The 12,651-nt window shown below is 37.5% G+C and overlaps 1 protein-coding gene across 1 annotated transcript in view; it reads right to left on the reverse strand.

Moving 5' to 3' along the window:
* LOC117410559 (lethal(3)malignant brain tumor-like protein 3) overlaps window positions 1-4,552 on the reverse strand; it is a 45,854-nt gene extending 41,302 nt beyond the window's left edge. Inside the window, exons 1-2 of the mRNA XM_034017182.3 lie at window positions 4,467-4,552; window positions 1,468-1,589 (exon numbers count right to left, since the gene is read on the reverse strand). Coding sequence (XP_033873073.1) covers window positions 1,468-1,569 — 102 coding nt within the window. The 5' untranslated portion in view covers window positions 1,570-1,589; window positions 4,467-4,552. The remainder of the gene's footprint in view (window positions 1-1,467; window positions 1,590-4,466) is intronic.
* Between the last annotated feature and the right edge of the window lie 8,099 nt (window positions 4,553-12,651).

Genomic DNA, 12,651 nt, shown 5'->3' on the forward strand with positions numbered 1-12,651 from the left:
CACCTGAAAAACACTGGAAATGGTTACTCAATTCACGTTGACTTCACCCTTTTCCCATAAAAAAAAAAGAAAAGAAAACAACTGCTACAAAAAACTACCTTTCCGTGCAGTTGGGCAATATCCTTCCTTCCTGACTCGCATCTATCATTGATTCGTTCTGAATACTTGAAACCCACCCCAACTACTGAGTGGCAGCAAATTCTACATTTCTCTGCTTGCGAGATTTAAAACGAGATTACAACTACAGTAGAAGGCTTTGTTTGCGGGATTTAAATATTACAGTTAGTGAGAAATTAAAACAGAATTGCAAATTGTGGTGAAATGTAACTGCCTAGACACACAAAATCCCCAGAAGAATGTGCCTGTGACCATATGTGTGCAAGTACTGTCGAGTTACTACTATTGTGGAAGAAAAAAACAGCCAAGCATCTTGGAAACAATAATTTCATACAGTATATACAAAACGAAAGCCACCAAAATAGCTAAAAATAAGCACCGAAAAATAAAATGAATAAAAACAGAAAAACAGAAGCCCTACTTAAAAGCATTACATTACAGCGCATATACACACAATCCTTAACATTAAAGATTGGAATATGAAGCCATATGCGTGTTTGTACGTGTAGAAGTGCTACAGCCAGTCAAAAAAAGCTTAGATCTTTGCCACAATCCTTGTACAATGTTATGATTATTGCCACAATCACTGGTGAACGTTTGTCTGCATGTACTTTCCCAGAACTGCATCATCTTGTCTGTGAAAGGTAAGGTAACATTTTTCAGACAGTAACATGTGTTTCTTAAATGTCTACATACCCCTAAAGAAGACACTTTGAAAGTGGAATTTAAAGAAACAGGCGTTCTTTACAAATCAGAGGAGTCGACAAGTAGAAGGTACCAATACTATATGCAATTTTTCGATGCTTCACTCCATTTCTGATGGCTAAATTAAATCTTAATTCACATAGAACAACCATCTCGAAGCAGAAACAGAGAAGTGACACAAATTACAGGCTTGCTGTTGATTGAAACACTTCTGTGGGTCTAATATTATGCCATGGTTTCATTTTGTAATCTTTTTTTTTTTTTTTTTTTTTTTTTTTACAGTTGAGATCTATGTTTGGTCAAAATAAAAATGCATTTTATATTAGACCCCCCCCCTCGACCCCCCCACCCCCCACAGGCTGCACGCCGTTGACTGCAGGCATGATGATTACAAGTCCCTGCTTCATTTAGCATTCCTATGTAGTAAAGTATGGAAAATTCATATGATATGCACTGCAGGGTGTGGGGGGTCATCACAACCTGAAACAGTTCCAAAGGGGGGCCCAGCAAAAAAAAAAAACTTTGAGAGCCCCTGGTTTGGATGAGAGAGAACAGTACTGTCCATAACCACCACTTCTGAGTAACCAAATCCCTATTAAAATTAATAATATTCTGCTCATTCAGCAGTTATCCTGGGATTCTTACCTTCAGCTCACTGCCTGGAAGAGTCCCAACTCCATCTTTCCAGTCCATGGCACCATAGACATCAAATTCCTGGGCACCCCCACTTGCTAACTCTTCCATCATGTTGAGGGTACTGCTGAATTCTGCAATATACCATTAGAAAACATTATATTATTTTTCACTGCACACAGTTTTTTTCCTAGTGCATTAAAGGCCTGGTCACATACATGGGGTTTCCATGCGGGTCAATTTACACGTGAAATGGCGATGCGCGTGCACGTTTGCGAGAATTACACGGGTAAATCAGGTTTGTGGTCGGAAAAAAACAGCAAAAGAGGGATAGGGTATGGTTTACAGTTCTGTATAAAACCACTTACCACAAACTGCGTTATGCATGTTATAGTATTAAAGCAGCTGTTTGAGAATACCCTTGCTGTAAAAACTACGCTAAAGTTAAACACGAATAGCAAGCGAGCTGCTTAACTGAATTAATTCCCGTCCTTTTTTTGATCCCAGCTATGTCCAAAGACAACGCGTGTGTCTGCCCTCCACGTTAATATAGTTTGGGAACTGGATGTCATAAGCCAGCTCGATCGCTCGACCAAATAAAATTGCAAATGAACGTATTGATTGTGTTTTATTTGTTTGCATCATTAATATTTAACACAGCAGTAAATCCAACACAACTTAAAAGAAAGGACAGAATCTCCGACAGCACGAGCCTCCTCAAATCGCTGCTGTCCAATTGAAACTGGTGGCTGAGGTAACCTTCACAGTTGCCAAGTCCGCTTCTAATACATTTTTAGAGTCACAGGTTGTAATTTGCATAAACACCCATACTCTAACATGGGTTGCGCTTGTTTTGGGCTTATTCTGAGCACATACTATTTCACAAGTGAAACAAAAGATCAATACTATCTTCTAAATACAGTTTGAGAACATTATATATATATATATATATATATATATATATATATATATATAGTTTATGATACTTTTAGCCTGCAGAAATATATGTTCTATAAAAAAAGGTTATACCATTCAGTAAAATGAACATTATCCTACATACAATTTACAGCAGTAAATACTGTAATAAAGTTGGAGTAATGTGTCCATAATATTACATACAATTTTGTATATCTTGTTTTGTTTTTGTTTTTTATCCACCAAAGTAAATACTTTAAAATGCTATTGTGATGAGATTCCAATGTGATTTACGTACGCTTCCAGGGCGATTTACAGTTTAGAATCAAAACCTCCACCGTTAACATTAAAGGCATGTAAACAAAGCGTATGCGTTGTGTTGTGAAAATAAACAATGCAAGGTGTGTCCTGTGTGACTGCTGTCACAATCCGATTGGCTATTCCAACCTTAAATGTTACCTGGACAATCGCTCGATGTTTAGTTGTACTGCAATGGGGTAGTCAAAGTCTGTGGTATTGTACCGGTAATCTAACTTTAAATATTATCATAACATTCCTTTTGTTTTGGATTGATTTAGTCAATATTTGCCCACGAGTATCATTCCTCAATAAAATAGGATTGCTGATTCCATTATATACCACTTGATGTCGCCCTTCGCTACATTTTGATACATTTCTAAATGTGCACCTTCCCAAGCTTACCTAATACAGTAATAATGAAATCAGTTATTTTGCAATTACTTTAAAATAATAATAATAATAATAATAACTACATTTAAAAAGCAGACTACAGAAATACTGTATGCACAAATACATTATGCATATTCCAGAATAAAACGCATTTACACCATGTGAAATTGCTTATACTATTTAAGATGATATATTCCGACTAATGTTTTAAACACTAAACAATGTAGCACGTTTTCTCTTTGTTAATATTTGTGGGTTTGTATGCATTTTGTACTTTATGATTTTTTTAAATCTATGGTATACACAATAGAAAATTGAAATACTACTTTACACAGCTGTTGTACAGTCAGTAGCCTATTTTCACTAAATATCAAATACCTACCATGATCAATGCAAAGTATTATTTAAAACAAAAACGTTTGTTATAAACAAAATGTTTCTTACAATGATATATTTTGAATGTTTACTTTATTTTGCTCCCATTCTAACTTATAGGAAAACACTGCAGACTAAGACAGATTCTATAAAATATAATAACCATTTATTCTTTCTTTGTAGACATTTTTCTTTTTCACAAAGTAGGGACTTTTTAATCTCTCTCTCTTTTTTTTTAGATCTCTTCCTCAAATAGTTGTGTTTTCCCTCCGGTGCGTTGGACGCAACTACTGTAATTGCAAAACAAAACACAAAAGACTTTCTTTTTTGTCATCTCATTTGAATTATGACTGTGTGTTTCATGTTTTGTAGATCAATACCGATGCAAGGCGCGTATCACCCAGAGTCTGAGATCTGGTCTGCTAAACACTTTCTTTGCACTGATACTATTTAATGGGGTTTTAAAGCCACTTTCCCAAAATGGCGGAGATGGAATATACAGTATATATTTCTCACCCATAGGCCTACAGACACGTTGAGTTTGAACAAAAAACTATCATTTTATTCAATGAACAACCTAATGAAAAAAACGGTTGTTTAAAAAAAATATGTGTAAGCTCTGTATAGCTCCCGGTACCCACTTTCTGCAGTTTCTCAGTCATATGGAGGAATTACACTGAAACAGCATATATTCTGAAAATAGTTATACTTAATAATAAATTAGTAGTCTCCCATTGAAATAAATAATAGTTATCAATAATATCTAGAATATGCAATGATTGTCTTGGCTAATTTGGTCGAATTGTATTTCAAATTTAATTTTCATGTACACTCTACCTCTTCCTGGCTAAAATTATTGATGACACGTCCAGTCGTTAAGGTACTTTATTTCTAAGTTTTATGCCAATTAAATCGCTGCATAACGCGAACGAAAGTATTAGACAGCCCACGTTATCTAATTCTATGGAATATTTTGGCACAACAACATTTTGATATAAATGTAAAATTGTTTAAATGTGTCTGTTTCTTACCCAAATTCTCTCACGAGTACTGACAAATTGCCCAGGCAGCAGCCAATGCGCATGGGCGGAGAGCGGAGCGAGCGCTTGGACTGTATGGAAGGAAATGCAGAATAGCCGAATATATATATATATATATATATATATATATATATATATATATATATATATATATATATATATATATATATATATATACACTAACGGAAGAAAGTTTAACTGTTTTCCATAAACTGTGATATTTCTTTACAAGTATCCAAAGTGCTTATTTAGAGTTTCACACTGTGAATGTCAGCTGTTTCTTTTGTATCAGAATAGGCTGCACCAACAAACCGATCAACCGCTGTAGACAAATGTGTTTTGCTGTTTACAAATCCGCTTACATTTTTCAAAACTGGAGTGGATTTGCCGCAGGAAAAAAACCTGCATCTGTCCACCCATGAAATTCTAAACATTTATCACGGTATATTAAAAAATAAATACTTAGTTTTACAGTTTTTTCGTGAGTGGTACGGTACTTGGTTTAGTTTACACATACGGTACACATTGTTGCATATAAGATTTCTCTGTGGAAAGGAAGCAACAACCACAAAAAAAAAAAAAAAAAAATGAACAACAATAACGCCATTCGTAAACAATGACGTGAGATATTGTTGTATTTAAATGAAAACAGAATTCATGTACAAAATGTTTGTAACAGGTGTATTGAAACACCCATATAAAAATACATCCATTCCTATAACGGTTGAACTGGAAATGTGTATAATTGTGTTGAATAAAGTATCATATACACATCCAGAAATATAATGCATTATACTGCTGAACATTAGCCTATACATCCCATTAATGCCATGCATTACCTACATTGAATTGTTAGAAGTGTTAGAAGATTCCATCATTCTAATGTCATGGGCCCAGTATTGTGTCTGTTTATTGATATTGTAAGGGTACAGGAGCTAGTAGAAATCTGTTAGATAATAATGATGTAATCTATAGAACATGTCAATTCATGTTACAGAGCTTTCTGAAAATCCACCGAGGCTACAAAAAGCACAGAGCCCACAGTGTTCAGTGCTCTGCATAGTGGTGGATGAGTCTTCTGATTGTGTATTGGAACCCTTTAAAAGCTAAAAGCATACCAAAGTTTAATAAAGCATAGTGAAAGTATCGTATAGTATACTGTCGGTAAGCTTTGTAAAGCGTATTAAAAAAACAAACAAAAAAAAAAAACATGGCAAACCATAGTAAACTATGGTAAATGCATAGTATAACCATGGGAAAAGAATAGGAAAACTGCAACAATAATGTGATAATTTACCAGGGCAAACGTTTATAAGGGGAGCTGCAGTTCAGTCAATGTTTTACATAATGTAAGCCATTATAGGACAGCAGGATCCAGGGAAAGTATTTCATTCTAGGACAGGGTCTGACAGTGATCATGGCCAAGAACTCACCAAAACCAACTAAAGCAGTCCATGGTGCCAATTAAATATCAGCTTTTATTATTATTATTACTTCTCACATTGTTAATGCAACACATGGGCACTGCTGCATCACTCTAGCTTTGCTGCTGGTCATATGGTAGGATTGCATCAAGACCAGAAAGCAGGTATCTGCATATTCCAAATTGAAGTATAAACTACAATCAAAGAACCACAAGAGAACCTGCCGCCACTATTGTAAATAGAAAATTAGAGCTATCAATAACATGAAAAAGTTAATCACCATGGCCTCTATCCACTTTATGCAAAAATGTAAGTTTGACATACCGAGATGCCTGCACATACCCTCAGATTGTGAAACTAAACAATGTGCAGACTAATTGTATGAGCTTCTATAAATATGGGTAAAAATATAAGTGTGAAATTATTATTATTATTATTATTATTATTATTATTATTATTATTATTATTATTATTAATAATAATAATAATAATAATAATAATAATAATAATAATAATAATAATAATAATAATAATAATAATTAGTCATTTAGCATACACTTTTATCCAAAGCGACTTACAGAAACCAGGGAGTGAACTATGCATCACAATTGCTGTTGCAGAGCTTCGGTTTTACATGTCATTTGAAGAATGGAGCACAAGAAGGTTAAGTCAATTGCTCAGAGTCACACGCAGTGAGTCAGTGGCTGAGCTGGGGTTGAACCGGGAACCTCCTGGTAACAAGCCCCTTTTAACCACTGCACTTACTGACTGATAGGGCACATCCAAATGCCCCAGATTCTGATACTTTGAACTCATAGAATGTTTACGTTTCATCAAAATTAAATAAGCAGATCTATATAAAGAAATGACAGTGACATACAAACCCCAGCAAGTTTAATGACAATTGGACAAACAGGGCCACTTTACATTTTGTACAATGGTGTCTTTATATTCCATGTGCCTTTGTTTCTAACTCATTCACGCAAACAACAATCATAACAATATCATCCCAATAGTACTCAAAGAAATGAAAGAAGTTATTTACAAACCACTAACTAAGATCATGCAACAGCCTCTTGAGACAGGGGTTGTACCGACAGACTGGAGAATTGCAAACGTACCGATCCACAAAAAGGGAGACAAAACCGAACCAGGTAACTACAGAACAAAAAGCCTGACTTCTATAATATGTTAACTTATGGAAACTATAATAAGATCCAAAATGGAAAATTACCTATATGGTAACTGTATCCTGGAAGACAGTCAGCATGGTTTTAAGAAAGGGAGATCGTGACTAACTAACTTGCTTGATTTTTTTGAGGATGCAACATCGACAATGGATAATTGCAAAGCATACGACATAGTTTATTTAAATTTCCAGAAAGTCCTGCATAAAAGATTAATTCTCAAACTGAATGCAGTAGGGATTCAATTAAATGCATGCACATGGATTAGGGAGTGGTTAACATGTAGAAAACAGAAAGTATTGATTAGAGGAGAAACTTCAAAATGGAGCGAGGTAACCAGTGGAGTACCACAGGGTTCAGTATTAGGTACTCTGCTCTTCGTAATTTACATTAATGACTTAGATTCTGGTATGGTAAGCAAACTTGTTAAATTTGCAGACGACACAAAATAGGAGGCGTAGCAAACACCATTGCAGCAGCAAAGGTCATTCAAAATTATCTAGACAGCATTCAGAACTGGGCAGACGCATGGCAAATGACATTTAATATTGTAAAGTGTAAGGTTGCACACAGGCAATACAAATGTCCATTATAAATATCATATGGGAGATACTGAAATTGAAGAAGGAATCTATGAAAAAGACCTAGGGGTTTATGTTGATCAGAAATGTCTTCATCTAGACAATGTGGGGAAGCTATAAAAAAAAGGCCAAAAAATGCTTGGATATATCGTGAAAAGTGTTGAATTTAAATCAAGGCAAGTAATGTTAAAAATGTACAATGCATTAGTAAGACCTCTTCTAGAATATTGTGTACAGAAGACTGACCAGAATTATTCCTGGTTTAAAGGCATGTCATATGCAGACAGGCTAAAATAACTGAACCTGTTCAGCCTTGAACAAAGAAGACTACGCAGCAATCTGATTCAAGCATTCAAAATTCTAAACGGTATTGACAATGTTGACCCAGGGGACGTTTTCAACCTGAAAAAGAAACAAGGACCAGGGGTCACAAATGGAGATTAGATAAAGGGGCATTCAGAACAGAAAACAGTAGGCACTTTTTTACACAGAGAATTGTGGGAGTCTGGAACCAACTCCCCAGTAATGTTGTTGAAGCTGACACCCTGGGATCATTCTGGGATCAATAAGCTACTAACAACCAAACGAGCAAGATGGGCTGAATGGCCTCCATGTGCTTTAAGTGAATTTTACTCTAGGTCTGGATGCAAATGCACTTAGTGGATCTACTTGATTTAGGAATGGGAAAGCAGCTGTATTAAAACTGCCTCAGACTTCACAGACCAGGAAGTTCTGAGACATTTCCCTCTTTGACATCTTTTTAGCCTTGACATCTTTTACCGTTTCAGGCTTTACTCAGGGAAAAAAAGAAATATCTTCACTTTGAGAAAGTCTCAAAAAAAGCTGTGTTGCTGTAAACCACAACATATAATATTATGTGGCTTCAATATGTTGTAGCCTAACAGGATAGAGTACCTAGTTACTGTGTCTATGCTTTACATGTCTGTGTATAATTATTTCTTCAGACCATTTTCCTGAACTTGCTGATGTGTGTGGTGATTTTCTATGCTGTGTATTTTATTGCTGTCAGCTTGTGCATTGGTGGATTCAGGCAAGAAAAGTTTCCCTTTCTTTTTAACCTTATGGACGCCCTTATGATTTTATTGAGGTTTATCACGTGGCTAAACTTCCTGTTGAGGAAAGCTAGCTGAAACAACATTTACAATACACAGCACTTATTGTGTAAGTCATGGATTTACATTTTGCCCCCCAAAAAGCAGCTACTACTGTATAAGACAATTTTGTAGAAGCAACCTTGTGTAACAATTATGATGTAACTTTTTAACAATGTACACAATGGATAGAATATGATTCTGGCGCTTTGTAGTTTTTTTAGATACTAACTGTACATACAGTATGGTAACCACGGCAACATACCGTAGTTGAAGTATTTTATTGATAAACTATTTAGGGGGAAAAAAAGTACAGTGGTACTGCCTTTCAGCGCACAAATGAATTGTATGAGTTTCATAAGGGCCTGTAGTTTAAACTGAAACCACCGTAATAATTTGCAAAACTTTAGAAAGAGAAAAATCTACCCTTTTTTATTCCTCTGGAATACTTACATGTCTTGTACCTGACTTCCCAGTCAAGTATCAACAGTGTAATGTATTAAGTGATCAGTCAAGAATACTGGTTTTATAATTCGCCCATGCTCTTATGGCAATTGGTTTTGGACCACCAGTATCCCATGATCTAAGACCATGGTGTCTCATGTAAACTTGAGCACTATATTCTTAGACATCTGTGAGCACCCTAAGACAATCAGCTCAAAGAAGCACAACATTCCAGACAGGACCACACCAAAATATAACATTTATTAGTAATAGAAATTGCACATTTTGTTTAAGGTCACAGCCCACCAGGCGGAAATTGTCTGTGGGGGGCTGGGGTTTTATAAGGTTAAATGATAATATTTACTGTCATATTTAGAAAAGGGGGTTATATTAAAGTGTTTATCAAACTGAGATATGAATATTTTCAGTGTTATAGATAAAAAAATAAATCACTTTGTCAACCTGCACTTTACCTTTACTTTTAGAATGGCAATTAACCATAAAGGAATGCCTTGCATAATATTGTTTTTATTGTATGTGTATTATCCTGTTATATGTGTTCTCATTCCTAATTTATTTGACATATAAAATAAAGTAATATTTTACCACTTGGACAGTCAGTGAGCAAGCATGATGTGACAGGGTACGCCCGGCCCTATGTTTATTTGTATTTTTATTGTATTATTATTATTGTTACAAATTGCATTTATGTTATTATTTCGGTTATTTAAATGTATTTTATTTGTGTTGTTTTGGATTGGCAGGGAAGGGTTAATTGCCTCCCCTGCCAAAGACATATGAGTGTAGAATGTGCCTGAGCTAGATTGAATGATTTACAAGCAATCCAGCTCAGGCACGGCTGTATATTCATGGGGCGGGAGCCCGGGCTATAAGAATAGCTTGTTAGTTCGTAGATTGGGTTGGTAAAGGAGAGTCCTCTAGAGAAAACATATAAAAGTGTTGTCTTGCTGTATGAGGAGAGGCGTGGCCTCCAAGACTGTGCACAGCACCCCAGAGGATAGAACAGGTAGCGGATGCAAACCTGAATCCCTCGAGGATGGAACAGGTAGCGGATGCAAACCTGAATCCCTCGAGGATGGAACAGGTAGCGGATGCAAACCTGAATCCCTCGAGGATGGAACAGGTAGCGGATGCAAACCTGAATCCCTCGAGGATGGAATAGGTAGCGGATGCAAACCTGAAAATGAAAGGGCAGAAAAGTAGTTTCTCTGGCTATTGGAGAGCCGCTCGCGGTGGGAGCGGAGAGCCTCCCTCAGGGAATCTGAAAACAGATGGAAAGCAGAAGGTTAGCTAGGACATTGAGCACTAAACACACAGCAGGCTCTGATTTTGAGGTAAGTAATAGCGCATGAGCTGTGAAAGGATAGGTGTGGCCGGGGGTTCCCACTGACTCATATGATTAGAACCCCCCTTACCGGAAGGCAGAGGGGGCGTAGCCTAACCCGAGGTCGGGGCAGTGAGATCACTTGCCCTCCAGTGGGGACTTATGACAGAGACACGTGGTACAAACAGAGGAGGAGGGGAAGAGGAGGGAAAAGCAAAACACTTGAAAGGGAGATAGGGGTGATTAGGCTTTAAATAGGTAGTAGATGATGATGACAGGAGCAGAAAATTAGAAGAGCCTAAGCTCCCACCGCCGAACCTCACATAAAGGATAACATAAAGAGGCAGCGACCTCTCAGTCGGGGAAAGGGTTGAATGGAGACAGAGGGTTTTTGGAGGGAGAGTGAGGGAAAGATCAATCACAAAGTAAGGGAAAACAATTGCTATCCGGCTGGCTGCATTCCGGAAGATATTTGTTTATGTTCAGTGTTTTGTTGAAATATTTGTATTGGCCAACATGCCTTTTGTTTTGTGTTTAGTGTTTTGTATTATTTAATAAATAGGAGCGCATTGGCGACTCACCCCGCAATACTTTGCCTGTGTATTTCCTTGTCACCCACCAAGCCATCCTGCCACACATGAATTTCTGAAATTCACTTCTTCTAAACTTCTTTTTCCCTGAAACAGTGAGTCTCTTAAGATTTGCAATGGAAAATATGTAACAAATGCACTGCTTCAGAAGAAATTAGCTGTGTGCATCCCTAGAGGTAATTTGATATTGGCCTCATTACAGGAATGCCACCTGCTTAGAAACAGCCCCTAAAGAAAAAAAATAAAAACATCCAAGATTGATGAAACAGTAATAAATTATGCTTAATTAAGAAAACAAATAACGGTAGAGTATTTATATATGCATTTTTTATTTAACTCTACTGCAACTTAACACCAGTGTGTATATATGTATTTATTTTGCTTTAGAATCAGTGAATCAAACGAATAAATCCATTGAATTGATTCACTAAACTGAATGAATCAAATTAATCGAGTCAGTAAAAAGAATCGAACTGCAATAGCGCACCTATCAGTGGTTAAAGCCTGGTTCCCATACGCACTAATAAATGATCACTTTAATGCACGCACCAAAATGAACGTCCTTTAGTAAATACCATGTGAATACAGTTCATCTCATTATTCTGAGCTGGATGCTCATTTAAATACATTATCATGCATTACCATACAAATCACATATTCATTCGGATTCATAGTATGGCACAATAAAATGACTGTGCCCTGTTAAGTCTTCTGTGAAGCACCCGGAGCTGGAAAGCCGCACAGATGTCGCAGAACGTCTCGTCCCGTAGGGCTGAAGTGGCATGCTGGACACCCAAGCACTGTACACACAATGTATGCCCATCCTCCTGGGGCATGTTCGCCCTGCAGGACGTACAAGCATGGAACCAAGACATTCCAGCTGGGGTATGACCTTTGCACTGCACACCGTCTTGCACTTAGTGTAAGCACGGGCGCGCCTAATCACTGCGTGTACCGAGGTACCAAGCACAGAGAGTACCGCGCGTGTCAAACACAGTGCACCATGTGCACCAAGTGTGCCAAATAACCTGTGTACTGATTATCGTGTGCACCGAGTATCATGTGTACAGAATGCCCCAAGTATGGTGTATACTGAGTGCAGTAAGCCCCGACTGCACCGAGCACTGCGTGCGCCGTGCACCGAGACACCACAGTACTGTGTGCACCGAGCACTGTGTGTGCCATGCACTGAGGCACCACAGTACCGTGTGCACCAAGCACTGTGTGCACCGAGCACTAAGGCGCTATGCACAGCGAGGCAACGAAGCATTGTGCGCACCGAGTGCACACGGCACTCGATGCGCTCAGTGCTAAAGCTAAAGCACAGCCCCGATGGAGGAACACACGGCTGGCGGAGTCACTCAATGCTCAGCGAATGCCTACCTAAGGCAGGCCTATCCCAAAAGTATTGGTTGGTGGTCATCTTTGAATTGAAAGGGAAGTGGAATTCATATGTTTAATTTATAAGTCTGGTCACCCTCACAAGCATTCGT

Source organism: Acipenser ruthenus, chromosome 6, assembly GCF_902713425.1.
Source record: "Acipenser ruthenus chromosome 6, fAciRut3.2 maternal haplotype, whole genome shotgun sequence".
NCBI classification, from domain to species: domain Eukaryota; kingdom Metazoa; phylum Chordata; class Actinopteri; order Acipenseriformes; family Acipenseridae; genus Acipenser; species Acipenser ruthenus.